This window comes from Diabrotica virgifera, chromosome 7, assembly GCF_917563875.1.
Source record: "Diabrotica virgifera virgifera chromosome 7, PGI_DIABVI_V3a".
In the NCBI taxonomy this organism is placed as follows: domain Eukaryota; kingdom Metazoa; phylum Arthropoda; class Insecta; order Coleoptera; family Chrysomelidae; genus Diabrotica; species Diabrotica virgifera.
Window position 1 is genome coordinate 121,763,404 of NC_065449.1, and position 27,488 is coordinate 121,790,891.

The 27,488-nt window shown below is 33.1% G+C and overlaps 1 protein-coding gene across 1 annotated transcript in view; it reads left to right on the plus strand.

Moving 5' to 3' along the window:
* Positions 1–1,143: 1,143 nt before the first annotated feature.
* LOC114334920 (glycine cleavage system H protein, mitochondrial) overlaps positions 1,144–27,488 on the plus strand; it is a 46,706-nt gene continuing 20,361 nt past the window's right edge. Inside the window, exons 1-3 of the mRNA XM_028285058.2 lie at positions 1,144–1,419; positions 1,476–1,555; positions 16,170–16,233. Of these exons, the coding sequence (XP_028140859.1) occupies positions 1,302–1,419; positions 1,476–1,555; positions 16,170–16,233 (262 nt within the window). The 5' untranslated portion in view covers positions 1,144–1,301. The remainder of the gene's footprint in view (positions 1,420–1,475; positions 1,556–16,169; positions 16,234–27,488) is intronic.

Consider the following 27,488-nt stretch of genomic DNA (forward strand, 5'->3'; position numbering starts at 1 on the left):
TCTGACCTATCTGAAATCTGAAATATTGAATTTCGCGAAAAAATGAAAGAGATCAAATTAGGTATGCTCTTCAAGAAAATTCAATACTAACTGTCTAACTGCGTATGGTCTAATTGTCACTGTTTGCCCCACTAAATTGGAAATTATCCACCGCATGAAAAAAAGTTATAATAAAAGAAATTACAGGAAATCGCATTTTTAACATTTTCAGTCCTTACACTTTTTATCGAAAAGTTGCGAATGACGGAGATATTGAACAAAAAATGTTCTCCTTTACCTTTAAAATCAAGATGGCAGCTAACGCAACGGCCAAATTCAGTTGCAATTTTAAATTTACACTACTATTGAATCTCCCTAAAGATTAGAAAAATAAAATACTGGGTAGCTCGGCATGCAATGTTTAAAATAAGATATCGACGGGACTAAAAGTAAAATACCTTTTACAGAAGTTAACCCACACGTCGCGCCATCTCTTAGAAAATCATATTACCTGTCTGTCCAAGTAGGTACCTACTGCTGTCCTTTTAGGAAAGAATCCTTTATACATATATAAACAATGCGGCGCAACTCATCGAATTCCAGTTCATCGAAACATATTTTATATACATCGAAATCGAATATAGCCATTTCATGAAGAGACCCAACTCGTCAACTAGACATTTCGTATACATTCTGTACTATGCTGCGACCATGTATGCGAGTTGAGGTGTATTATAAATAGGATCGCATACAATTTGTTGCGTATGCGTTTTGGGTATACAGAACTTGGGATTCGAGAAATTTACTATCGATGAGAGGGTAGGAATCTACTACAATGGCTACCGGTAATAGAAAATCGTAAATCCCTGTAATACTGCTTTTCCAGAAGCCGCTAGGGGGAAGTAGGAATTATTAAAAGGAATTTATTTTTATTTGTGAAATATTTAAAATTTAAAAGATATTTTTTTGTAAATGAGAGTCATGGTGATTTTAATATAATATAATATACTTATTATATTCAGGTGTCCCTTAAACAGAAGTTATTTTAAATATATAAAATAGTTTGCAATATAAATTAAATGAATTACGAAAAACTATTTAATAGTACCTTAGATTTATCACACAAAATTGAGGCAATATTTATCATTTGTTTTTCAATATAATCTCAACTTTGTAATAATTATTATTGTATTACCTAATAGATATAATAATCAGCGCTTGTTGGCTACTTACTACTGGCTACTGCCATTACTGGTAGATGTCACTTAGCTGATAAAGACTGTAAACAATAAATTAAGCAGTTTAAATAATTTTAATTTAAGATGGCTCTTCCTCGCGTATTTTCTAGTGTTTTACAAGTAGTTAAAAATCATAATTTTAGTCAGCACTTAAAAATAACAAGTGCCAGAGGTTTCCATACATCAAGGTGCACATGGGCAGGTATGTATCTAAATTGTGGGTTATCTAAAAGATCATTACATAGTTTATAATTTTAGAAAGACTGTTCACTAATAAACACGAATGGGTTGAAGTAACTGAAAAAATTGGAATTGTAGGAATATCACAGTATGCCCAGGTAATTATTTTATTTTTATTAGCACCTAACCTAAATTTTTCACAAATTTATTATATAAAAAATGCTATACATTTAGGAAAATCCTTAAACTACACAACAAATATTCCTATTTTAAGAAAAAATAATGTCCAGTATGAATAAATGATGCAAGATTGTTCTTGACATAAGACAGGGTTATCAACTAGTGTTAACATAATCTAAAAATATTTTTTGATAAATATAACAAACAGTTTAAATTTAATTTTATATGAACTTCTTTACTTAGGTTACTTAATAATAATAATTTACATAGTTTATCTACCAATTCGTTGCTACCATGTATAGAGAAGTACCCAATTACAGTCGAACATGCTTATTGGAATAGCCTTCGTGACAAGCAAAAGTATTCCTATAACCGAGATATTCTAATAACCGATCATTTTTGGCTAGTACAAGCGTTCCGGGACCTCAAACTTCTATTCCTTAAACCGGGACATTCCTATAACCGGTATTCTAATAAGCGGGTTCTACTGTACTACCAGCACAGAGTAAAATTTAATTAGAATAGCTCTAGTGTGGGGATGTTTTGCAAATTTTGTAGATAAACTTTGTAAAGATAAATAAAGGATTAAAGGGGTACTTAGTTATGTGAGATTAGAAGTACCTGACATATTAACATAGTGTATATTTTATTCCATAGTACTTGTACCATTACGAATTAGGTAATGAACAAAGTAACAGGGGAAGGAAGGATACACTAGATATCGACAGTTAAATACCGAAACATCATAATTCAACATCTACAAGTTTTCAGGAGAGGACCATTTCTTTCTCAGTTTTTATTTAACCCTTAGTCTCCCCATGGTACTAAGTACCACCAAATTCTGGTAACCTTATATGCCAAGTATTAAAGTAGGTCTAATTCGAGAATGTTCTGTTAAATATCATATTAGTTATCAGCTGTGTTTAATACTTCAAATGTCATTCCGACGATTTAGTATTGAATACACAATAAGATTAGTAGGTACTCTAGAGGATCTTTGAGAACAAACAAAGCTTTGAGCTTATTTTAAAAAGTTCTGACCAAAAAAATAAGGATGACTTAAAAGTACCATTAATAAGTGACTCAAAAAACATCTAAAGGAGCCGGGAGACTAAATTTTTAATAATTATTACTTTGAAAAAATCATGCCAAAACATCCTTTTCAACCGAAAAAAAAAAAGAAAAAACATGTACTAAGCGTGAAGTTGTTTCGCTCACCTGAAAAGTTGTAGATTTTGACTTATGAGGTTTTGGTATTTAACCGTTGATAGGCTTTTCTAAAGTATGATTTTTACCCTACATTTAAGTATAAAGTATATATTCCTAAATAAAATGCATTTTTACATATCTTTTGCTAATGTATCAAGAAACAAAATTTTCTAGGTGCTAAGTGCCTACCTACTTTTCTTCGGTAATGGGACGGAACTACTTAACTACTCCTAGTAATCCTGTACCCTTTCATCACAACAATATTAATAATAATAAATTTGACAGTCTGGCACATAACCCCTTTGTAAAGCAACAGGCAAGACAAATACCACCGGCTTCAGCTTACAGTCCCTATACAAAGTTTAGTATTAGGAATGGTACCTAGCGCCTTTGTTAGGATGTACACAATGGCACATACGTACAGCCTTTCTATGGCAGTAACTCAAAATCAAAAGTTTTGGCACAGCAACTTTGAAACTTTCACTCTTCAATTAATTAGTTATTATAATAGTATATTATGCAATGAGCATTTAATGATGGTCATTATGAAGCAAGTATGAGGGTTACGAAACGAGCCATATGTGACGAGTTTCGTATAGAGTACGAGCTTCATAATGATAATTAAATGCAAGTTGTATACACTATTTTTTCTATGATCATTCATAACAAAAAATATATTCAAATTTATTAATTTTGTAACACAAATAAATTCAGTAGTTTGTCAGTTTGACAGTTGTTTACATATTGAGAACTGTCAAAGCATATGTATTTGACTCGCCATTGGTCACTGCGCATGTACCACCTTTATCGTGAATGCCATATCGCGATTCTATTGGTTGAAAATCTGTATCATAATGAAGTTCATTATGATACAGGTGGTGACATCAATTTAGACTAATTATCCTGACAAGTAACGTCTTAGGGCCGGTTGTTCGAACGCTAATCAAGAAGTTGATTATAATTAAGTCCCCTTAACAACCATCAAATAACAAAATCCGTTGTTCGTACGCCAATCAGTTAATTGTAATCAATTATGTTAATTATCATTATGATAATTAACATAATTCATTGATTAATTAATTATTAATTATTAATTAACATAACAATTATTAACATAATTGATTAATTAATTAATTAATCTCATAATTGTAATCAATTATGTTTTCAGCAACCCTATGAAAGTTGACATTGACAGTTGGTGACAGTAATTAAATATTTGATAATGATCAGTTAATTCCATTTTTGATTAGCGTTCGAACTTTTAGTTAATTTTGTTCCGAAACATCTACCTTTTCACCATATGATTAAGTCTAGTTTTTCAATTGATTGTACAACGTATGGTTTTCCAAAAATCCCTCATTAGACTGATAAAGTGCCAAATATGCCATTATTTCAGCTGACACATCACCATATTTTAAAATTGCTAAATTATCTACAAACTCAGTTTCCTCAACTTGTTCTTCTCTGCTTAAATGAACACCATTCTAAATATTTGCACGTTAATATTGCACCAAAACAATAAATATTGACACTGTAAACACCCTTGCTAGTGGTTCATGGGATTGGAAAAACAATATACATACCTACATATTTTTTAAATTATAATAATTTGACCCGTATCTAGTTTTTATTTTTATAATTTAGTATTTTCTATGGGAAATAAGCCACAATTTTACTAAAAAATGAATTTATTAACGTTTCGAAGCCCAAATCGGGTTTATTACTATAATAGTATTTTGTATTTTGACAACTAAACCCGATTTGGGCTTCGAAACGTTAATAAATTCATTTTTTAGTAAAATTGTGGCTTATTTCCCATAGAAAATACTTAATTATAAAAATGCCACAAGGAAATAGCTTCAGAACAACGTTTTTATTTTTGTTTCGGTTTTTGAAAATATAGAAAAATTTTTCTGAGAATATTCTCGAGAGAATTTTCTGGCCCAGAATATTCTTGTTCTCGAGAATATTCTCTTCTAACATCACTAAATACCATATGAACGGTCAGAGGGAAATCCATGAATGTTAATTTTTGGTCATTTTGCGATTTTTGTGCAATCTGTTAGCTTAGAAAGAGTAGGTACTATCAACCTGTGAATGGTCAAGGGGAAATAACGATGAGAATTGTCTTAAAAACATGTCACAAGATTGAACGCAAGGAGGAAAACCAATGAATATGTAACTTTGTTTCTCATTTTACCGAAAATGCTTCCAAATATACATATAAGGGACTATCCGAGAAACTTAAAACAATAGGAAATAAATTCAACATTTACAACAACATTCAAGACAACAAACACATTGAGATCTATTTTGTCTAACGCTAAACCTAACAGTGAACAAGAAAGAACAAAGAATTGTGTTTATAAAATACCTTGTGAATGTGAACTATTTTATTTAGGTGAAACATCAAGACTATTAAACGTTAGAATAAATGAACATCAGTCTTATATTAAAAATAGAGAATTTGATAGATCTCAAATATGTCAACACGCATGGGACAATGAACATAGAATTCAATGGAAAGATTCAAGTATAGTACTGAAATTTCACACATAGTAAAAAGAGAAAAATCAAAGAAGCGGCTCTAATTATACTAAATGAAACCAATTGTGTCGCAAATTCCTCGGTAGAATGCAGTAGGATGTGGTTACCCATACTAAAAGAGGAAGTCAATAGAAAGAAAATACCACGATTAGTAAGTCAATAACATACAGAGAATTGTACATAATTTATATTTTAGTATTATTTATACATATATCTATGTATTATTAATATTATTTATAATTTAAAATAACATACTGATGTGATCTTGATTATTGATATGAGATAATATTTTTATATGTCATTTAATTTAATCAATGCATTAATAATAATCTAATTAATTTACCAGATCACATATCAATATGTTTTCAATCTCAGGGCTTTTTATAAAATTAATTACTTACATACGTGGCTTCTAAGTATTTCTCAATGGTTCCTAATCGGGATAGGAAAGAAAAGAGTAAAATAATAACACATATGGGTTACAATTGTAATCAAAATATTGTTTATTTTATTTAAATGGCAATCACTGCTTAATATTTGCTATATCTTATTATTCTTAAACATAACATTTACACATGGGAATCTTATTTCCTTTTGGTTTCCAATTGAAAGTTTTTATTAACATTTAACTATTATGATTTATTAGCAACAATTCTATTTAAGTTTTATGAAGCTTTTCTGATATTATTGATTATGTTTCTTCAATTTTAAATGTGGTATTTAATACGAAAAACCCATACATTCATGTCCAAACAAATGAGACTAGACCCGTTTCCTGCTATCCTTGGCTGCAATCAAAACCTCGTCCTGGCTTCCAGTAATGTTCTCCTCTGAAACTAGCTCGTATAGCTCTCGTTTCCTGCTTCTGTCGTGATGCTGTGTTCTACCTTTTTCGAAACTGCAATCAGCTACCGGGAACTCTTGGCTCAAAGAGGTTCTTTTACTCTCAACCTGGCCTACCTCTCGTTCCACGATAGATACTCCACACTCACGGAACTACACCGGCTTTCTCACTCTCCGTACACTACCGTCTACTACTGGACTTCACTTCTCGACAGCTCAAAACATTCTGATCTCTATTTGTCATTCATTCCCCTACTTTCTAAATATCCCTTCCAGATTCACAAATCAAACTTCCACCACCAACTCTCATTCGCAGTATTCCTCAAAACCAATTTTTAATCTTTCTAAATATGCTTAATGGATTTCAAAAGAAAAATAGTTAATTCCCATTCTAAAATTACTTTCTACTAATTACAAAATTTAATGATCTATTATCTACTTCCACTAAGTCTTATTTAGCATCGGCTAATGATCGAACCTTCCGCGAACAACGATAATGACCTATTATCGATTTCACTTGAGTCTTATTTAGCATAGGCTAATGATCGAACCTTCCGCGAACAACGACAATGGTACGCGACTTTCACTTTGTTCATTCTAAGCGCATTGTCCCGAGTTTCGTTTAATCACTTCTTAAAATTAAATATAACAATTTGTTGTATACAGGTTGTTCTAAATTTATATGCCCGTGGTTGAGAAAATTGAAAATATTTTATATTAAATTGAATTCTGTTTATAATTATCAAAATTTAATTTTCATATCAAATAGAAATATAACAAATCCCCGCCTTGTATTCGATAAAATTTATCTGCATTTTTAAATAAATTTTTTCGAGGCAAAACCAACTCCCTGTATATTTCCTTACTTTAATCTACGTCTTATACCCCTTCTTCTTGTATTACTCTAATTAGTCCCACCTGTAGAGTAATTGTTTCCTTATTTTCAGTGTCCTCATCCTGTGTTAGAGTGTCGGCTATTATGTTGTCTTTCCCTTTTTCCCATATCAATCTTCTGTCTTTTTCCTCAGATTTTTCACATACTTTTACCGTGTATTCTGCATCCTCGTTTTCATATGCCTCCTCTTCAAATGCCACTGTTTCGATCATATCTTTTTCGCTTTCATTTGTTAGCTTTATTTCTTCTTCTCCTGAGCTCATCTCTTCTTTTGAGGAATCCCAGTTTTCTTTTGCTTTTGATACTCTCAATTTTTCTTCTTCTGGGCTCAACTCTTCTTTTGAGGAGCCACAGGTTTCATTTTCTTTTGTCTTTTTCTGACTTTTTCTCCCTTTTCTTCTTTGTCCTTGCTTCGTTGCCAAATTCATTTCCACTGTTTGTTCTTTACCTGATTCGTCCGTATTTTGTTTCTCCTGTTCCTTGTCCTGTTCTTCTTCTTTTTCTTCTGTTAGATTCATCGTATTATTTTTAAAATCTATCACTACATGTTTTTCTGCCAATTCGTCAACTCCTACTATCATGTCATGTGACATGTTTGGCATTATTACACATTGTAGTGCATACATCTTCTTACCCAGTCGTACCATTACTCGTATGCCTTCATTTATAGTTGCCAATGTCCGTTTGTTTGCGCCCACTAAATTTACCCTAGGTATTTTGTAAATTAAATTTGTTAAGTTAACTTCTTCTATTAGTTTTCTGTTGACCAATGTTATTTCAGATCCAGTGTCTATCATAATTTTAATTGGTTTCTCGTTGATAAATCCATCCACAAATTTTAAATTAACTCCATTTTTCTTTTCGTTGTTTCTTGCCAATTTAATAAACTCCTTGGGGTTACAAAAGATTCCTGTTTGATTTTTGGTTTTTAGTGAGCGCCGTCGTGAAAAGACGCCGGTTGCTCATCGTTGTTTATATTTTCGTCATAATGTCTCTCTCCGTCATATTCATCTGTCTGGGTATTATTTACTTCTCTTCTATTTTCTCTTGGTCTGTCGGATCTGTTTCGGTTTTCTCGATATCCCTGTTCATTTTGTCTACCATTATTTCTGTTTTCTTGATTTGCGAGTGTGGTGTTTCTATTCTGGTATTCTCGATTTCTGTCCTCATTCCATTGCCTATTTCTTTGTTCATAATTTCCTCTTCCGTTGTTTCTATTTTCGTTTTCCCTTCTGGGATTAATATCTCGTCTTGTATAGTCCCTCCTATTTTGATTTCTATCTCTGTAATCCTGTGTTTCTCGGGGCCTGTAATCTTCTCGCGACCTTCTTGATTTTCTTTCTCTTAAACGTGATTCTCTTATTTGTAGGAATTGGCATAAACTATCTATGTCTTTGTAGTTTTGCAATGTGATATGGTCTTCCAGCGTTTCTTCGAAATGTCTTGCAATCAGTTCGACTAATTGTTCCGATGAGTAATTATATTGTAAATGTTTTGCGTTATAGTAAATTTGTAATGCATATGTCCTTTCTGATATACCCATCCTATCATTATATTTCCCATTTTGCAATTCCTTGTTAATTTCCAATTGTTGGACTTTTCCCCAGAAATAATTCAAAAATTTTTGTTCAAATTGTTGCCAACTGTCAAATTCTTCTTCTTTGCAATCGAACCATAGGCTTGCTTCATATTTTAGATGATTTCTGATAGTTTCTTTTGCTGTTTCGAAATTTCCGATGTGCTGTATTTTCTTTTTCAGGCTATTTATGAACGGCACTGGGTGTAATCTTCTTACATCCCCGCCAAATCTTATCTTCACGTCATCTGTGCTATGTATAACCATTTCTCTTCTTTCTCCGACATTCTGTTGCGTATTGATTTCCGCAATCTTTCTTTCCACTTCTTCTATGTCTGCTTGAATAGCGTTTTGCAACTTGTTTTCCAAACTTTCCATTTCTTTTTTCTGGCAATTCGTTATCTCCTTTATTTTATTTTGAATTTTCATTTCTTGTTCTTTCATCTCGTTTTTCATTGTTGTTAAACATCCTTTTACTTCCTTTTCTATGCGTTCCTCCATTTTCTTGTTGTTCTCTTCTATTGCTTGTTTCATTTTTTTTTGTGTTTCATCCATTTTTTTATCCAATTTTTGTTGTGTTTCATCCATTTTTTGTTGTGTTTCATCCATTTTCTGTTGTGTTTCATCCATTTTTTGATCCAATTTTTGTTGTGTTTCATCCATTTTTCGTTGTGTTTCCTCCATTTTTTGATCCATTTTTTGTTGTGATTCATCCATTTTCTTTGATGTTTCTTCTTGATTTTTATCCATTGCTTGTTTTGTTTCCTCCTGATTTTTATCCATTGTCCTTTTTGCTTCATCCATTGCTTGTTTTGTTTCTCTTTGATTGTCATCCAGTTTTTGTGACTGGAGTTGCATCAGTTGTAATAGTTTATCTATTCCTGATAATTCTTGCTGTTCTGATGCCATGATTGTCGTGTCTAAAATATCTTCTTGGTCTGAATGTTCTTTTTGTTTTTTGTTGTCTTTGCTTTGGCTTCTTGTCACAGACATTTGTTTTCAAGAAGTACTGTCCCCGCCAAATATGAAATTTTACTAGTATGTTACCAAGACGACTTTTTCTCACCCAAATATTATAAATTGTCAATAAATATATCAAATGTAAATATCGTAAAAATAAAATATTAAATCAGTTATGTAAAATTTGTACCTAAAGAGATCTAAAATTTTATGTTATCAAATGTAAGTATCTCACTTTTTACCACAGGCATATAAATTTTCAAATACCGGCTTTACTCTTTCTATCCTTCAAATTTGCCACTAGAAATACTTTACAATGCTTTCCACGTTGGACGACAGTTGATGTGATCTTGATTATTGATATGAGATAATATTTTTATATGTCATTTAATTTAATCAATGCATTAATAATAATCTAATTAATTTACCAGATCACATATCAATATGTTTTCAATCTCAGGGCTTTTTATAAAATTAATTACTTACATACGTGGCTTCTAAGTATTTCTCAATGGTTCCTAATCGGGATAGGAAAGAAAAGAGTAAAATAATAACACATATGGGTTACAATTGTAATCAAAATATTGTTTATTTTATTTAAATGGCAATCACTGCTTAATATTTGCTATATCTTATTATTCTTAAACATAACATTTACACATGGGAATCTTATTTCCTTTTGGTTTCCAATTGAAAGTTTTTATTAACATTTAACTATTATGATTTATTAGCAACAATTCTATTTAAGTTTTATGAAGCTTTTCTGATATTATTGATTATGTTTCTTCAATTTTAAATGTGGTATTTAATACTAAAAACCCATACATTCATGTCCAAACAAATGAGACTGACCTTTTTCTGGTGAACTGAGAATGTCTTCACACAAGACCCGTTTCCTGCTATCCTTGGCTGCAATCAAAACCTCGTCCTGGCTTCCAGTAATGTTCTCCTCTGAAACTAGCTCGTATAGCTCTCGTTTCCTGCTTCTGTCGTGATGCTGTGTTCTACCTTTTTCGAAACTGCAATCAGCTACCGGGAACTCTTGGCTCAAAGAGGTTCTTTTACTCTCAACCTGGCCTACCTCTCGTTCCACGATAGATACTCCACACTCACGGAACTACACCGGCTTTCTCACTCTCCGTACACTACCGTCTACTACTGGACTTCACTTCTCGACAGCTCAAAACATTCTGATCTCTATTTGTCATTCATTCCCCTACTTTCTAAATATCCCTTCCAGATTCACAAATCAAACTTCCACCACCAACTCTCATTCGCAGTATTCCTCAAAACCAATTTTTAATCTTTCTAAATATGCTTAATGGATTTCAAAAGAAAAATAGTTAATTCCCATTCTAAAATTACTTTCTACTAATTACAAAATTTAATGATCTATTATCTACTTCCACTAAGTCTTATTTAGCATCGGCTAATGATCGAACCTTCCGCGAACAACGATAATGACCTATTATCGATTTCACTTGAGTCTTATTTAGCATAGGCTAATGATCGAACCTTCCGCGAACAACGACAATGGTACGCGACTTTCACTTTGTTCATTCTAAGCGCATTGTCCCGAGTTTCGTTTAATCACTTCTTAAAATTAAATATAACAATTTGTTGTATACAGGTTGTTCTAAATTTATATGCCCGTGGTTGAGAAAATTGAAAATATTTTATATTAAATTGAATTCTGTTTATAATTATCAAAATTTAATTTTCATATCAAATAGAAATATAACAATACATATAAAATCAGAGTTTGGTGTTAGTTTTGAAAGTAATCTGAATGTAAGATCAAATACTTACAATGTCGGGATAGTATCATGAGGTTTTTTTCCTGATTTTTCCTCGTTATTTACCATGGAATCACTAACGCGAGAATTTTACTGTCACCATTACATGTGGTTGTCTTTTTAAAGACAAATCACTTGCTATGATTTTTTTATGACGGATATTCTTGAGTTAAAGTTGATTTCATGTAATCGAAGGAAAAGTCGTCCAGGAACGCAGCTCATAAAGATTGCCAATATTATTTTATAAAGCGTTCTACTTTAAAATGTATAATATGTCTGAATTTCCGATATGAATGAGTCAGCTTAAATTATTAGAAGAATTTTTTTACTAAGCCACAACATTTTTGTTTAATTTAGTAATATTTTGTATTTTGATAAGGGGCCGTTCAAGTATTACGTAACGCAGGTTGGGGGGATCAAAAATCTTCAAAAATTGCGTTACGTAATAGTTAAACGCCCATTTCAGTGCGTTACGTAGAGGGGTAGGGGAGTCAAAAATCTTCAAAAATCGCGTTACTTAATACTTGAACGCTCCCTAACGACGCGCGACGTCCGATGTGGACGTCGAAAGGTTAATAAAATCATTTTTCAAGTTAAATTGTGGCTTATTTACCATTTAGAATAATGAAGTATTATCATTAAGTAAATGTGTGATTTATGTACAACAAAATATTTTTAATTTCTGAAATAGTAATAATCACAAAATGGTCTATACCATTATTAATACTTATAAGCAGATAACATAAATGTGTATTAATTCTTACTACATGAATGAAGACATCTGGTTATTTCATCTTCAAGAAAATAATGTTTACTTAATTGTTTTGTAAGATGTTGATTTTCACTAATAAATTAAGATGTTTATTTCCCATAATTAATAAACCAGACAGAGAAGAATGGAAGGAAGGTGAAGCCATGCAGGCGGAAGTTACCTGGTGCACCAATGACTTAAAAACATTGGAGGGGTATGTTAATTATAACTATACAAAATTCACAATCAAGATGCAGTAGAAGTAAACAAACCAAGACACATTAACTGTTACAGGAGCACTCCCGAATCATGATTTACAATGTATAAACTTTGTATATCATCATTTGGGATTTACAATATATACACATTGTAAATCATGATTCAGGAGTGCTCCTTGTAACAGTTAATGTGTCTTAGTTTGTTTACTTCTAGTGCATCTTGATTGTAACTGTAGTATAGTATGAGATTCTGTGGGCACCCTAAATAAACTAGGAGCCTGTAACAAGGTTACAGTAGCCTGGGTACCGAGGCGCGATGGTTATAAGGACAATAAGAAGGCAGATGAAATGACCATTTTTAATTAAAAAAAAATTGATTGTAGGATCCATACTTACCCAAGTTATCCGGCAGTCATTCGGACGACTTTCAGTCCTTCTAGAGGTAGAAAGTGGTTCTTTTTATAGACAATGATCCGTCTTGACTTAGTTACAAAGCATGTACTCAAAACACCTTATACACTAAAAACACTATAAATTTACCCATAAATCTATGTGACTGGCTTATGACCAAGCTGTATAAAAACCATCAATACACAGTGACACATAACTGCATTTTATGCCATTTTGAAACTGATCAGTCTCTATTCAAATATAGAAACAAACTTGAATAAATTGTGATAAAGCTTTTTGATCACATAAAATCAGTACCTAAACTAAATTTGACTAAATAGATCCATCAGAGTCATCTAGCCTAATTTTTCTGATAATTAATTGTAGTAATTCCTAGAAAATGGTTCTTTTCATTCTTGTCATTTTGTTAAGTCCATCAATTATTGATGGCAGTATCGAAGGAAAGCAGGAAATGCGGAAATGCAGGAAAGCTTACATGTCCGAATTTAAGCCTACAAATGGTCATAATATCATTCCTTGTAAAATTATACTCTTGGTGCCACAACTCTGTCGGTATACTTGAATGTAACAGTGTGTATCGTGTGGGGAAATTACAGCAATATTTTTTCCAGTGAAATTCCCATCTTCCCTTAAAATTATTTTTAGATATCGTTAAATATTCTTCCTGCATTCAGTCCTTCTCAGTGCCGGATTTAGGGTATTTGCGGCCCTAGGCCAAATTACCCCGAGCGGCCCCCGATAACTTCACGATTATGTAATTAAAGCATAAAGACTTAATAATAATAATAATTAAAACGTTTATTTTAGTTTTACTTTTTAAAATTCGTAATACAAAGTATAGCATAAATGAATAGAAATGCCTCTAATGTTCTATTTGAATACGGGCATAAATAGTTTGAAATATATTTACTAATTAAATAATCTTGGTTTGCAAATTTGGCTAAAACCCCAAAACAGCTCTAACAATTTCTATATTTATAGCAATTTCGAAAAAGAAAATTTATAGAAAGAATTATATTTTTATAGAAGCTTGGTTTTTCGAAGGGTGCTGAAGATCTCTTGGACAGATCACGTGACCAACAACGAGGTGGTGAGACGAATGGATACTGAGAGAAAATTCCTAAATATTGTAAAAAAATAGAAAAACGAGCTATCTAGGAAATAATTTACATAGGAGAAAGATACAACTTTTTACGACTCATAATGGAAGGGAAAGTGGAAGGAAGAAGAGGTTCAGGAAGAAGAAAATGCTCCTGGCTGAAGAACGTGAGAGACTGGACAGGCATGGACACACATTCGATACTAAGAACCGCTCAAGATAGAGAACAATTTGCTGTAGTTATAGCCAAACTTCAGTAATGAAGAAGGCACCTTAAGAAGAAGATAGAAAATATATAATTCAAAATGTTAGCAAACAGTAGTTATTTGTATAATTATTAATATTGCTAAAATGATTATACTTATTATAAATAATTAGTATTGTAGTTAATTGTTAAAGTTAAATTTTTAAATACCATTTGTTTCATTCGGAGGGAAAAGTACAGATGACAACAAAAAACTAAAAAAAGCCGAGTTGAAAAGACATTATAAGTAAAAGAACAAGCAAAATAATATGAACTGTAATAGTAATAGGCTACGGTACTGAAAAATAAAAATATTAATGCCTGGTTGCACCAACAAATCTTAAGCTCCAGCTTAACCCAGATCAGCTTATAGATAGGGCCGATTTAAGTGTCATACGTTGCACCATAATTTTCAATTCTTATCAATGCAATCCACATGACAATCCATTGTGGCAAGCTGAAAATTGATCTAAGACTCAATGGTGCAACGCATATGTTTCGTTAATGCACGCCTTAAGCTAAAGATCTGTTGGTGCAACCAGGCATAAGAATACAACAAATAAACTTCTAGATCGTTCAATTCATTATTCATTATTCTCTTATAATAAAAAATATATCTAAACTCTAAAAACTCGCACTTTTCTAGCTTTTTTGGCTGCAAAATCTTTAATCAAATTTTTAAAGTCTAAGGCTTGAAAATGATCAGCATTTGAAACAAAACTGACCGAACTAGACAATCTAGAATCTTCATCAGAAGTCGAGTTACTCAAGTAGTTTTTGGTTCTTTTCAACACGCTGAATGATCTTTCTCCAGATGCATTAGATGTCATCATGCATAGTAGAATGCGCAAAGCCGTGTCCATATTCGGAAATAATGTTGTTAACTGTTTTTCATGAATGATTTTCAGATACTCCAAAAGTGTATTTCTCGGAGGCTTGGTAATCTTGTTGTCATGAGGTTCTCTTTCTTCATCAAATATACCTTCAAAAAAGCCTTTGAACTGTACAAACTCTTCTCCAAAGTCGCTATCTATGTCGATTCGATATTTTTTAGTCAAAATAGAAACGTTTACCCCGATTTCTTTATTGGAAATTGATGATAAGTTGTTTTAAATCCATATTCTTCATTAAGACTGAAATAAACTTCGGACCTTTCATTCAATTCTGAATAAAGCGTGTCAATTACAACATTGAATCTTTAAGTTTTCTATGCCATTAAAGTTGGGTTCAGTGGATTTATCTTCTTTGTCTTAGCCAGGGAGAGCTTTTCTTTTCGGGCGTCTTTTTATTTCAAGAATTTAGGTTTCATTTTTTCTTTTTTCTTTTCTCTTTTCCTCTTTTTTCATAGGAATCAAAGTTGTCTCTCAGACTCAATGCATACTCCTTTATAGATTTGTATGTTGCAAGTCACATTCAAGTCTGTAGCAGATGTATTGCTACTCTTGTCAAAACGTTCTAAAAACCGTACCACGTGTTTAGTAGAATAGCCATTCTCTTATTTGAAAAATTGTTTACTGATATAGTAAAATTTTTTTACCAAAAAAGTTTTTTTGACAATACGCTGCGGCCCCCTTTTGCTTGCGGCCCTAGGCCGCGGCCTAGTCGGCCTAGTGGTAAATCCGACACTGGTCCTTCTAGAGGTAGAAAGTGATTCTTTTTATAGACAATGATCCGTCTTTACTTAGTTACAAAGCATGTACTCAAAACACGTTATACACTACAAACACTATAAATTTACCCATAAATCTATGTGACTGGCTTATGACCAAGCTGTATGAAAACCATCAATGCACAATGACACAAAACTGCATTTTATGCCATTTTGAAACTGATCAGTCTCTATTCAAATATAGAAACAAACTTGAATAAATTGTGATAAAGCTTTTTGATCACATAAAATCAGTACGTAAACTAAATTTGACTATATAGATCCATCAGAGTCATCTAGCTTAATTTTTCTGATAATTAATTGTAGTAATTAATAGAAAATGGTTCTTTTCATTCTTGTCATTTTGTTAAGTCCATCAATTATTTCTTTTTTAGGAAGCCTTAGGAGATGTAGTATATGCTCAATTACCAGATGTAAATACAGTGGTTAAACAAAAAGGTAAGCTGGTTAAGTGATAATATGGGATGTATATGTATCTATATAGGGTGACTGATTAGTGTGGTAAAGCTCCGTAGATCCGTTATAGTAATAGATAGCACTAAAAGTTAATAACAAAAATTGTAGCAGCCCACTTTGAGCTTCACATTTCAAAATTAATTAAAATGTTACATTTTGGTCTGCCACTATGTTATCGAACACCCTGTAACATTCTAACTAATTTTGTAATATTAAGCTCAGTTAACTTAATAGGCAATTTACTTCTCTGGCGCTGAGACCCAGAACTATACAGGTGTTGTCATTCTGGTCTCACCAAGATTACAAAAGTCTGTTGTCGAATTTAAAGCTGTGAGCGATAGGATAGTTCTCCTCAAACTGGAAGGCAAAAGACATAAACTTAATATCATACAAGTTTATGCGCCAACCAGCACATCAGATGATATAAAGATCGAGGAGTTCTACGAAAAACTGGAAACGACAATCGCCAACATACCAAATAAAGAGCTTACTTTAATATGTGGCGACTTCAATGCAAAATTTGGCAACACTACACAGAATGACGACATAAAAAATGTACTGGGGAAGTTCGGCATAGGACAGAGAAACGAAAGAGGAGACCGTTTAATCGAGTTTGCTATCACAAACAATTATTCTATCATGAATACTCGATTTAAAAAAAACATGTACGTCGCCTTTATACTTGGAATATTCCTGGAGATAGGTCTAGAAATCAAATAGATTACATCTTTACCAATATTCGCTGGAGATTGCCAATTCAAACAGTCAGATCATATCCAGGGGCGATATGCGGATCCGATCATACTCTCCTCGTAGCTAAAGTAAAGCTTAAACTTAAAGCGCCCAACAAACGAAAAGATACAACTAGGATAGAACTGAGAAAGAAGGACGACCTTGTCCAGGAAGCTCATAAAATAATGCCCTCTATTTCGTAACGGAACATCACAAGAAATATGGGAGACTTTTAAACATTGTGTAACAACACCTATTGATCATCCAAAGATAAATAATCCTGTGAAACGGAAACACTGGATAACAGATGAAACTTTTCAAATCATTGAGAATAGAAGAAATCTTTCTCAAAGTGGTGTGCATAGTGAAAGGGAAAAAGCTAGTTTAAGAAACCTCAATAAAGAAATAAAACGAAGATGCAAGGCAGATAAAAAACTGTACTATCAAAGTATATGCAAAGAAATTGAGAGATATGATCAGAATAATCAGCTGAGAGATCTATTTAGAAAAATACGCTACTTAACAAGAGACTTCAAAGCCAGAACTTGGGCCATTGAAGACAACACTGGAACTCTGAGAACAAACAGAGAAGATATAGCAGAGACATGGAGATCGTATTGCAGGGACCTATATAAAGATGATCAACGCCAAGAACCTGTAAACCAAATCTCTGACGAGGTGGAAGAAGAACCTGATATACTTGAAAATGAAGTAAGACTCGCGATCAGTAAGCTCAAATATAATAGAGCACCAGGTGCAGATATGATAACAGCAGAAATGCTCAAAGCCACAGAAGAAACTGGCGTAAAATTACTTCATCTACTCTGTAACCAAATATGGCATTCTAAACAATGGCCTGAAGACTGGACAAAATCTACAATAACGACAATTCATAAAGAAGGCAGCTTCCATAAATGCGACAATTATAGAACTATTTCTCTTAATCACATGCCAGTAAAATAATGTTACATATAATCAATGAGAGATTAAAAACACTCCTTCAAAGAGAAATTCCACAAAAGCAAACTGGATTTACCAAAGGTAGAGGTACTGTAGTAGAGTAAATAATAAAATATATAAAACATATAAAAATTTTTATTCCATATTCAGAACGCTGCATGTTGATCCAGATAAGTGCGCACCCTCTAGACATAAATATAATTCAGGTTTATGCTCCCACATCTGAGAGTACTGATGAAGAAATTGACGAGTTTTACGAACAATTAGACGAAATCATAAAAAACCTAAAGAAACAAGACATAACCATGGTAATGGGAGATTTTAACTCCAAAATAGGAAAAGGCGAAGTCAGTGATGTAGTTGGCAAGTATGGGTTGGGAACAAGAAATAAACGAGGTGATCGACTAATACAGTTTTGCCAGGAGAAAAACTTAATTATCACTAATACTTGGTTTAAGTTACCATTAAGAAGATTGTACACTTGGAGGTCACCACAGGACAAGTCTGGGTACATCGTTAGAAATCAGATAGACTTTATAACAATCAACAGACGATTCCGTAACGCAATAATATCAGCCAAAACATATCCTGGAGCTGATATAAACTGTGACCATAATCCTCTTGTAGCCCAATTACGAGTCAGACTAAAAACCTTAATCCAGAAACAGAATAACAAAAGATTAGATATGGGTCAACTTAGAAATCCCGAGATAAAAGTCAAGCTTACAAATAGCATTAATAGTAATGTTGCTTTAACAACCAATACTGATGATATTGAAAGAGACTGGATCAACTTAAGGGACGCTATATGCAACGGTGCGAAAGAAGTAATTGGTGACTACGAGCGGAAGAAGAAGAACGAATGGATGACAGATGAAATATTACACCTCATGGACAGAAGGAGGGAAAATAAGAATAATCCCGAACAATATAAAGAACTGGATAGAACTGTCAGCAGAAAGATAAAAGAATCCAAAGAGAAATGGTTACAAGAAAAATGTCAAGAGATAGAAGAGCTAGAACGAAGACGCGATAGTTTTAACATGCATAAAAAAATTACTTATACTTACAAGAGTTTACTTATACTTACAAGAAAAAACAGTTTGGTAAGTTAATAGACGAGAACAACAAACTTATTGTAGATAAAGAAGAACAGTTACAGACTTGGGCAATTTACATAAAAGATTTGTTTACGGATTATCGTCATATTTCTACGAACACTCTTGATCTGAATGGACCAAAAATATTGAAAAGTGAGGTGATAAAAGATATAGATCAAACGAAAGATGGGAAAACAACAGAATGCGATGAAATACCAGTCGAATTTTTAAAAGTTTTTAACGAGAACAACATTAATGTAGTATTGAAACTGTTCAATAAGATATACGATACTGGTCAAATTCCATCGGACTGGCTGAAATCTACATTTGTGCCCCTTCTCAAGAAATCCAATTCTAAGACGTGTAGCGAATATCGCCTTATAAGTTTCATGAGTCATACCCTTAAAGTATTCTTGCGTATTATCCATTCCAGAATACGAGCAAAATTAGAACACAGCATAAGTAAAACACAGTTCGGTTTTAGATGCGGTTTTGGAACTCGAGAGCCCCTATTTGCAATACAAGTCTTGATTCAAAAATGCCTGGATCAACAGAAAGATGTTTACGCCTGTTTTATCGACTATGAGAAAGCATTTGACACTATCAGACATGACAAACTCATAGAACTATTACATGTTTCAGGACTTGACACTAAGGACATCCAGATTATAAAAAATCTATATTGGAATCAAACAGCCCACATAAAGAATGGACATATGGTGAGTGAAAACATAACCATTTCTAGAGGGGTTAGACAGGGCTGTATTCTTTCGCCACTGCTTTTCAACCTGTACACGGAACAAATATTTCTAGAGGCACTGGAAGAGTACAATGAGGGCATCAAGATTAATGGCGTACCAATAAGTAATTTTCGATATGCAGATGATACTGTTATACTAGCCGATAACATCGAAGATTTACAGATGATGCTAAATAGAGTAAATACAACTGGCAACCAATTTGGACTGAAGATCAATAGAAAGAAAACTAAATTTATGGTGATCAGTAAAAAGAACATTCAACATATCGACCTGAATATTGAAGCCGAACGTATTGAAAGGGTACACCGATTTAAATATCTGGGATATACATTAAATGATAAGTGGCACCCAGACGTAGAGATTAGGATCCGAATTGAAATAGCAAGATCCAAATTCATAAAAATGAGAAAGCTCTTAAGCAACCGCAACCTAAGCGTTAACCTCCGATGGCGCGCCACAAAATGCTATGTACTCTCTACGCTACTTTACGGAGTAGAAGGGTGGACGTTAACAGCAGCAACTATAAAGAAGTTAGCGGCTCTAGAAATGTGGCTGTATCGACGCATACTGAGAATTCCTTGGACAGACAGAGTGACCAACACAGAGGTATTGAGACGAATGGGTAAAGAGTTGGAATTGTTAACAACTGTTAAAAGGAGAAAAGCGTCATACCTTGGCCATGTGTTCCGTAATGATAAGTACAGTCTGCTACAGCTTATCGTCGAAGGCAAGATTGAAGGTAGAAGAGGTTTGGGCAGGAAGAAGAAATCCTGGCTGAGAAACTTGAGAGAATGGTTTCAAATACCAGAAGCTGCGAACATAATACATGCGGCACAAAACAGAGAAACCTATCGTTTGATGGTCGCCAACCTTCGGTAGAAGACGGCACATAAAGAAGAAGAGGTACTCGAGAACACCTGCTGAATATAAGACAGATAATCGAAAAATCTAGGGAATTCAATATTCCACTGCACATATGCTTTATAGATTATCGTAAGGCGTTCGACAGGGTCAAGTGGAGACACTTATGGCGAATACTAAAAGAAGTAGGCGTACCCCAACACCTTATTTCGCTTATTACTGGGTCACTATACACTACCGGATCAGTTAAAGTTCTTGACACTTAAAACTAATTTCATCCAGAACGGGGTGTCAGTCAAGGATTATACTATCTCCACATTTATTCAATATATATGGAGAGCATATTATGAGAAGAGCACTTGACGGATGGGAAAAAGGCATCTCAATAAATGGTCATAAAATAAACAACCTACGTTTCGCAGATGGCACCTTCTTGCAAATAGTCAAGCAGAGCTGATTGATCTTATACGACTAGTTGAAAACGAAAGTCAAATATTTGGGCTGCAATTAAACATATCAAAGACAAGGATCATGATAATGCATAGACTACATAACAATCATCCACACATAACCACAATTGATCGGTTTGAGGTTGTGAGCTAATACTTATATCTGGGATCATTAGTCACAAACACAGGGTCCCTACAGGAAGAAATAAAACGTAGATGTGATCTAGCAAAAGTCGCCACATCAAAAATGACCACAATATGGAAGGACTGTCAAATTTCAAGAGCGTTAAAGATGAGGTTGATAAACTGCTTAATATTCCCAATACTGACCTACAGATGTGAATCTTGGACCCTGAGAAATTCGGAAAGAAGAAAGATAGACGCCACTGAAATGTTCTGTTGGAGACGAATGCTACGAATTCCTTGGACCGACCATAGAACAAATAATTCAATTTTAAGAGAGCTAAAAGTTAGCCAGCGACTCTATAGTAAAGTCCATCTCCAACAATTAAAATACGTTGGACATGTTATGAGAGCAAACATAAAGACTCATTATACAAGGAAAGGTGGAAGGCCGAAGATTACGAGGAAGATCCCCAACAAGATGGATCGATCCAATTACAGGAATATGTAAAAGACCTATGCATGAGTTAAAAGAAATGACCAGAGACAGAGATCTTTGGAGACGGACAATACACGACATCACGTCGACCACTACACTCCCTCCGGGGGTCAGGATTGAAGAGAAGCTCAAAGTTGGCTACAATTTTTGTTATTAACTTTTATCGCTATATATTACTATAACGGATCTACGGAGCCTGTATAGATAGACCTATAACCCTGTATAGATAGACTTTTACGAAATTATATTTTTTGTTATGAGAAGCTACAATTTTTAAATTTATGTAAAACAGAATTCGTAAATTGTTTTACATTAAATGCAGCTAATATATATTTTAAATTAGTTTTTGTAATTCACCTTTGATGTATTAGCAGATATATTTAGCATTAGCTATGAGAGTATGAAGTAATAATTGACTATATGACAATACTGACATATGTCTATATGTTGACTGGAATAAAAAGAGATAAAACTAGTGGAGGTGGGAAATTATCAATATAAACCTATAAAATTTACATTATACATATTGATAGTTCCTCACCTTTAGACGATCGTTTTAAAAAATTCTCCTGTCATGGTGGCAGTTGCCAAACTCATCCGATACGTCTAAAGATACACACAAGAATGTATTTGAACGGCCGTAGCTCAGCGGCATGATAACTGGCCTCATACGCCAGAGCACACGGGTTCGAGCCCCGCCAACGACAATAAATTTTCATTTCTAAAAATGATACGAGCCGTTTCACCGTGCCTCGGAGAGCACGCTAAGCCGTCGATCCCCCTGGGATAGTGTGTATAGAATAGAATAGAAATATGCTTTATTGTCACTGAAAATTATACAAATTTTATGGACAAAGCTTAATTAAAGTCAGAAAAAATAAATAAATAATATCTAACAATAACAATAACAAATACAATTTTCTGAAATTTGATAAATCGTCAATATAAAAAAATATACATAAATACAAAATATAAGTTAATAAAGTAAAGAAAAAAAAAACAAAATCAATATATTGCAACAATTTATAGAAATTGCAAAGTGAACATACAACAAAGTAAACTATTTATAGACATAGGAACTAATAAGTTTACGCTGCTTCATGTGACACCCAAATATAGATAAGTTTGGTTACTTGTACATTACTGTAATTTCTTAGTTAGTCATTAAGAAACTCTTCTACTGAATAATATGGTCTTTTAGATAGATGAGCTTTTGTCATTTTACGGAACTTGGGGAAAGATGTTGCAGATTTGAGTTGTAAAGGAAGATGGTTGTATAGTTTTTTTGCGGAATATAATATAGATTTCTTTACTAACTCAGAGGACGGGATCGGTATCGGGATCAGTACATCGACACTAGTTACTTGAAACAGGGTTAAAGATGTAATTGGCGCCAGAACCTGTCCGAAAGGATCTCCCCGGCAAAAATTCCATACATTATTATTATTAAAGATAGGAAACTATCAATATAATGTAAATTTACAGGTTTTTATTTGACAACGTATTATGTTTTCCGTCTTTTGCGTTATTTTGCCGGTTATTAGTGTACTCGTCACTGTATATCTTGGATTCATTACACTAAAGTTTATCTTAAAATCTTCTTTTTTTTTTCTATATTTAATCTATATGTATTATATCAAAACATTTTCTACCATAGAGTGTAAAGTATAACAAATTTCTAATAATGTATTGATACATTAGCGCCAAATTAATAGCAAAACTTTAAATAATGGTAGGGGAGCAAAGTATGCTGAATGTGCAATCATTCGAGCGTTATAGGGACCTATTGGGTTGTGAAGAGTAGGTCCTAAAACCAAAAAAAGTTAAGTTTTCCATTTTAGTGGGGATTTTCCATTTCCAACAATAGTTTTTTAGATTATAGCGCCAACCTAGTGTTTGGCAATTTTGAAAATGTTTGGCCATGAAATTGTGGCCATGAAATTGTGTAAATTAATAGCAAAACTTTAAATAATGGTAGGGGAGCAAAGTATGCTGAATGTGCAATCATTCGAGCGTTATAGGGACCTATTGGGTTGTGAAGAGTAGGTCCTAAAACCAAAAAAAGTTAAGTTTTCCATTTTAGTGGGGATTTTCCATTTCCAACAATAGTTTTTTAGATTATAGCGCCAACCTAGTGTTTGGCAATTTTGAAAATGTTTGGCCATGAAATTGTGTACTATGTTTGGCTCAAATGTGTGCAAATCCGCGTTATCAAGAATGAACTTTATTAAACATTGGTACAGATCTCAGCGTACAGATAAACTCCCTAATGAGAATCAGTTGCACTAAACTCACTTCAAACTTCAGACAGGTTGTACATAACAAAAATGTCATTTTTCTCTCTGATAATTTAATTTTGTAAAGAGTTTTCCCCTTTGTTATAGTTACTATAATCATTAATTTTGAATTTAAGTAAACTGTAATATAAAATTGCCACGTGCGTTTTTTTATATTCATTTCCTCTCTACTATATGTTAAGTGGGAGAATTTTTCAGCTGTGCATGTATTTGAAATAATTTTCAGATTTAATAAGTTTGCAACAAACAACTTGAATTGAAACTAATGTAGAAAACATAACATATTAATTACCATTTTGTACTATGATTATTTATTTTAAATTCCTCAGTTTCCTCTCTACAAAACTGAAGATGTCTAAAAACTTCATTAGCATTTAAAATATAATTTCCTAACTTTTAAAATATTCTCAGTAACAATTTACAATACTGATACCGATAATAACATCAAAACAATACACGATGATCAAAAACGAATAACCATTTTCTAACTGTCTAATACACTGTCTAATACACGATGAATTTATATTTTTTATATTTACTGTACCAGGAAAGCTTTAAGTCTACAGTGACAAAAAAACAATCAGATAGATATTATTAGTTTTCATTTCCATATTAGTTCATGTGTGAGGCCTCTTTCGTATGAAAGATATTTCTGACTCGATTTCTTTGCGGATTGCTGTTCAAAAATGTCACCTTTAAACAAATCAGAACGGTTCCGGGCGTAAAAATTTTTTTAAACACATTCAGAATTACCTTTTTCCCTCGAAAAATGTATTTTTAGGTTTCTTGAATAATTTTAAACAAAAAAAAGGTCTCTTGTCATATTTCTAAAAAGTTGATAGTTTTCGAGCTATAAGCGATTTAAAATCAGAAAAATGCGAAAATGCGCATTTTCGATGTTTCGATAAAATGATAGAAAATATTTTTTGTATAAGATGATTAAAAAATGCTAAAAACATATTTTCGGGGACAAAAAGGGTGATGTTTTGAATTTGTTAAAAAAAATTGTTAAACAATTTCAGCCCAAGAATTTCGCCCGGCACCCTACTGATTTGTTTATAGGGGATATTTCTTAACAAGAATCCTCAAAGAAACCGAATCAGGACAACCAGACACAGGCAGCATTAAATCTGGACCCCGGAAGTGTCATAGGTTTTTGAAACAGACCCTCAGCGAAACTAATTGGTGACCCCTGTATAACGCCATCTATCAATAACTCGAAAAAATGTCTCGAATAAAAGTTACTTATTTTTACGTAAGGAATCCAAATCTGCAATCAAAAATGGGGGCTCCCATTTAAGATTTTAAAGTAACCCCCTACCCCACTTCCGTGGGGGGTCGTGTTCAGTGCCATTCGATAGATTTTTCAAAAATATTGAATAAGTGTAAAGTAATTCAGTTTTTCGATCTGATGTTTATTTCGATAAATTTCGCGGATTCGTATTTAAAATATTAAATTTACCGCCCACCCCTCTCCGTGGGAAGTCGTGTTTGGTATCATTCGATAGATTTTTGAAAAATATTGAGAACATATATTTTAGTTTTTCGATCTGTCATTCATTTCGCGAAATATTCGCTTTTTTTTTGTGAAACTTTGGGACTCACCCATTTCCTTACACCCCGCTCAAATCGTCAGATTTTTGAAATAGACACTGTTTTGTATGTACTTAACTTACCTTATCTTAATCTGGCGATTTCGAGTTTTTCTAAGGATAGATTTTTTTTCGGCCCCCCTTAACGAACTCTCCTGCATTAAGAGCCAATATATGGTAGAGGTACATTTTCAGGGTACAAGGTTTCTCCCCTTGTAATAATCTGACGCGCTCCAGTAACTGCAAAAAATCCCCGCTTGGGCTCTCCTACCATAATCTCTTATTGGCTCGAGTAGAAGTTTACTAGCTCTTAAATTAACGTCTAAAGGTGGGACTTATAATCAAGTCTGGAAATAATAAAAACTTACTACTTACTTACTAGCGAACGCCCACCATTGGCATGTTAGCCATTTGTCGGCGCGCTGACCAGTAGTCCAGTCGGCAAGTACTTTTAGCGACGAAAAATTCCGAAGTTAATGAAATTTTAGGGTGTTGTTTGTACATGTTTAGTGATGTCAAATCCAAGTTTTCGACCTCGAGGAGGTTGTGGAAAATTTTTGGCGGCCGAAAAACCTCGAAATTTTCGGACTTGTTTCAGTTTGTTGCTCATAACTCTAAAACGGTCAATCCTACGTGAAAAGCTATTATATAGTAATTTAAAGAAGGCACAATTTCCCGTCGATCAAAAAAAGTCCGGAATCGGTCCAATAGATAAACTTTTACGGGCGATTAAAGTTTGGCAACACCTCTTACCTTCACATGATTCACCACACCCTCTGTCAACGATGATCTGCATATGAAACACTCCTCTCTCGTAGGTGTTGACGAAGTTGAGGCCATGTTTTCGTCACTACACTACTAACAACTATATACTACTGTACACACACTACTATAATATACTATAATAATAACTATATAGTAACGAACGTTTTGGAAGGATATCAAGTAAAAGTAGAAAACTTCGCACGATAAATACGACCCGATACTTTGGGAGGCTTCTACACAACTGGCTAAATATTTATATTTGTTTTTACTTCTGAAGGGACGAGGTCGAAAGTGAGGAGGGAAAAGGAAGGGTGAAGGGAGAAAGAAGGGAGGATTGACCCAACCAAATCATACTTTTGACGTATTTCCCGTTAGCTTTTATTGCTTTCACCTTAAAACTATTTAGTAAAAGGTCATTTGCCTACTGAAAGGATTAACCTATTGTTGCATAGAAAACAGTTTCAACTTATACTTGTAAAAGATAAGTGAACTTTTAGTCAGGGAATTCCTTTAAAATGTGTTCAATTTTTATAAACAATAGCCATTGATTCAAGTGTTTTTATTTTCTGGCAAATAAAATGAAAATTTCCAATCAAATTAGTTTTTTTTTCACATATACATTTTGGATATTTTTCCTCTTATTCAAAACAACACTAACTTTTACAATTATTTTATTTTAATTTTATTTTGCTTTTCGTCATAACATCAGTCAGATTTTAGTAGTATTTATTAAATAATATTGACAACCGTTATAAAGTATACATGAATTTATTAAATAAATGCAATAAAAGTAAGGAGTTTGAAGTTTTAAATTAACTTGAAAATATGAATCGGGTTTTAGGGTCCTGCACTGAATGTGTTAACTCTGCGGTATAATATTTACGTGTATTTATATTTGTATATATTATCAATTCTATCAATAAACCGCAAAATGTAGGTGCAACCTTATTTTTTTAATCACTTTGTGTATCAAATACAAATTCAACTTAAATATGTTCAATCAGTTTTTATTTATATATCAATACATTCGTTTTTGTTTCATTAAGAATTGAAGAAAAAGTATTTAAGAAATTTTCAGCCTTCTTTCAGCTTTAGAGG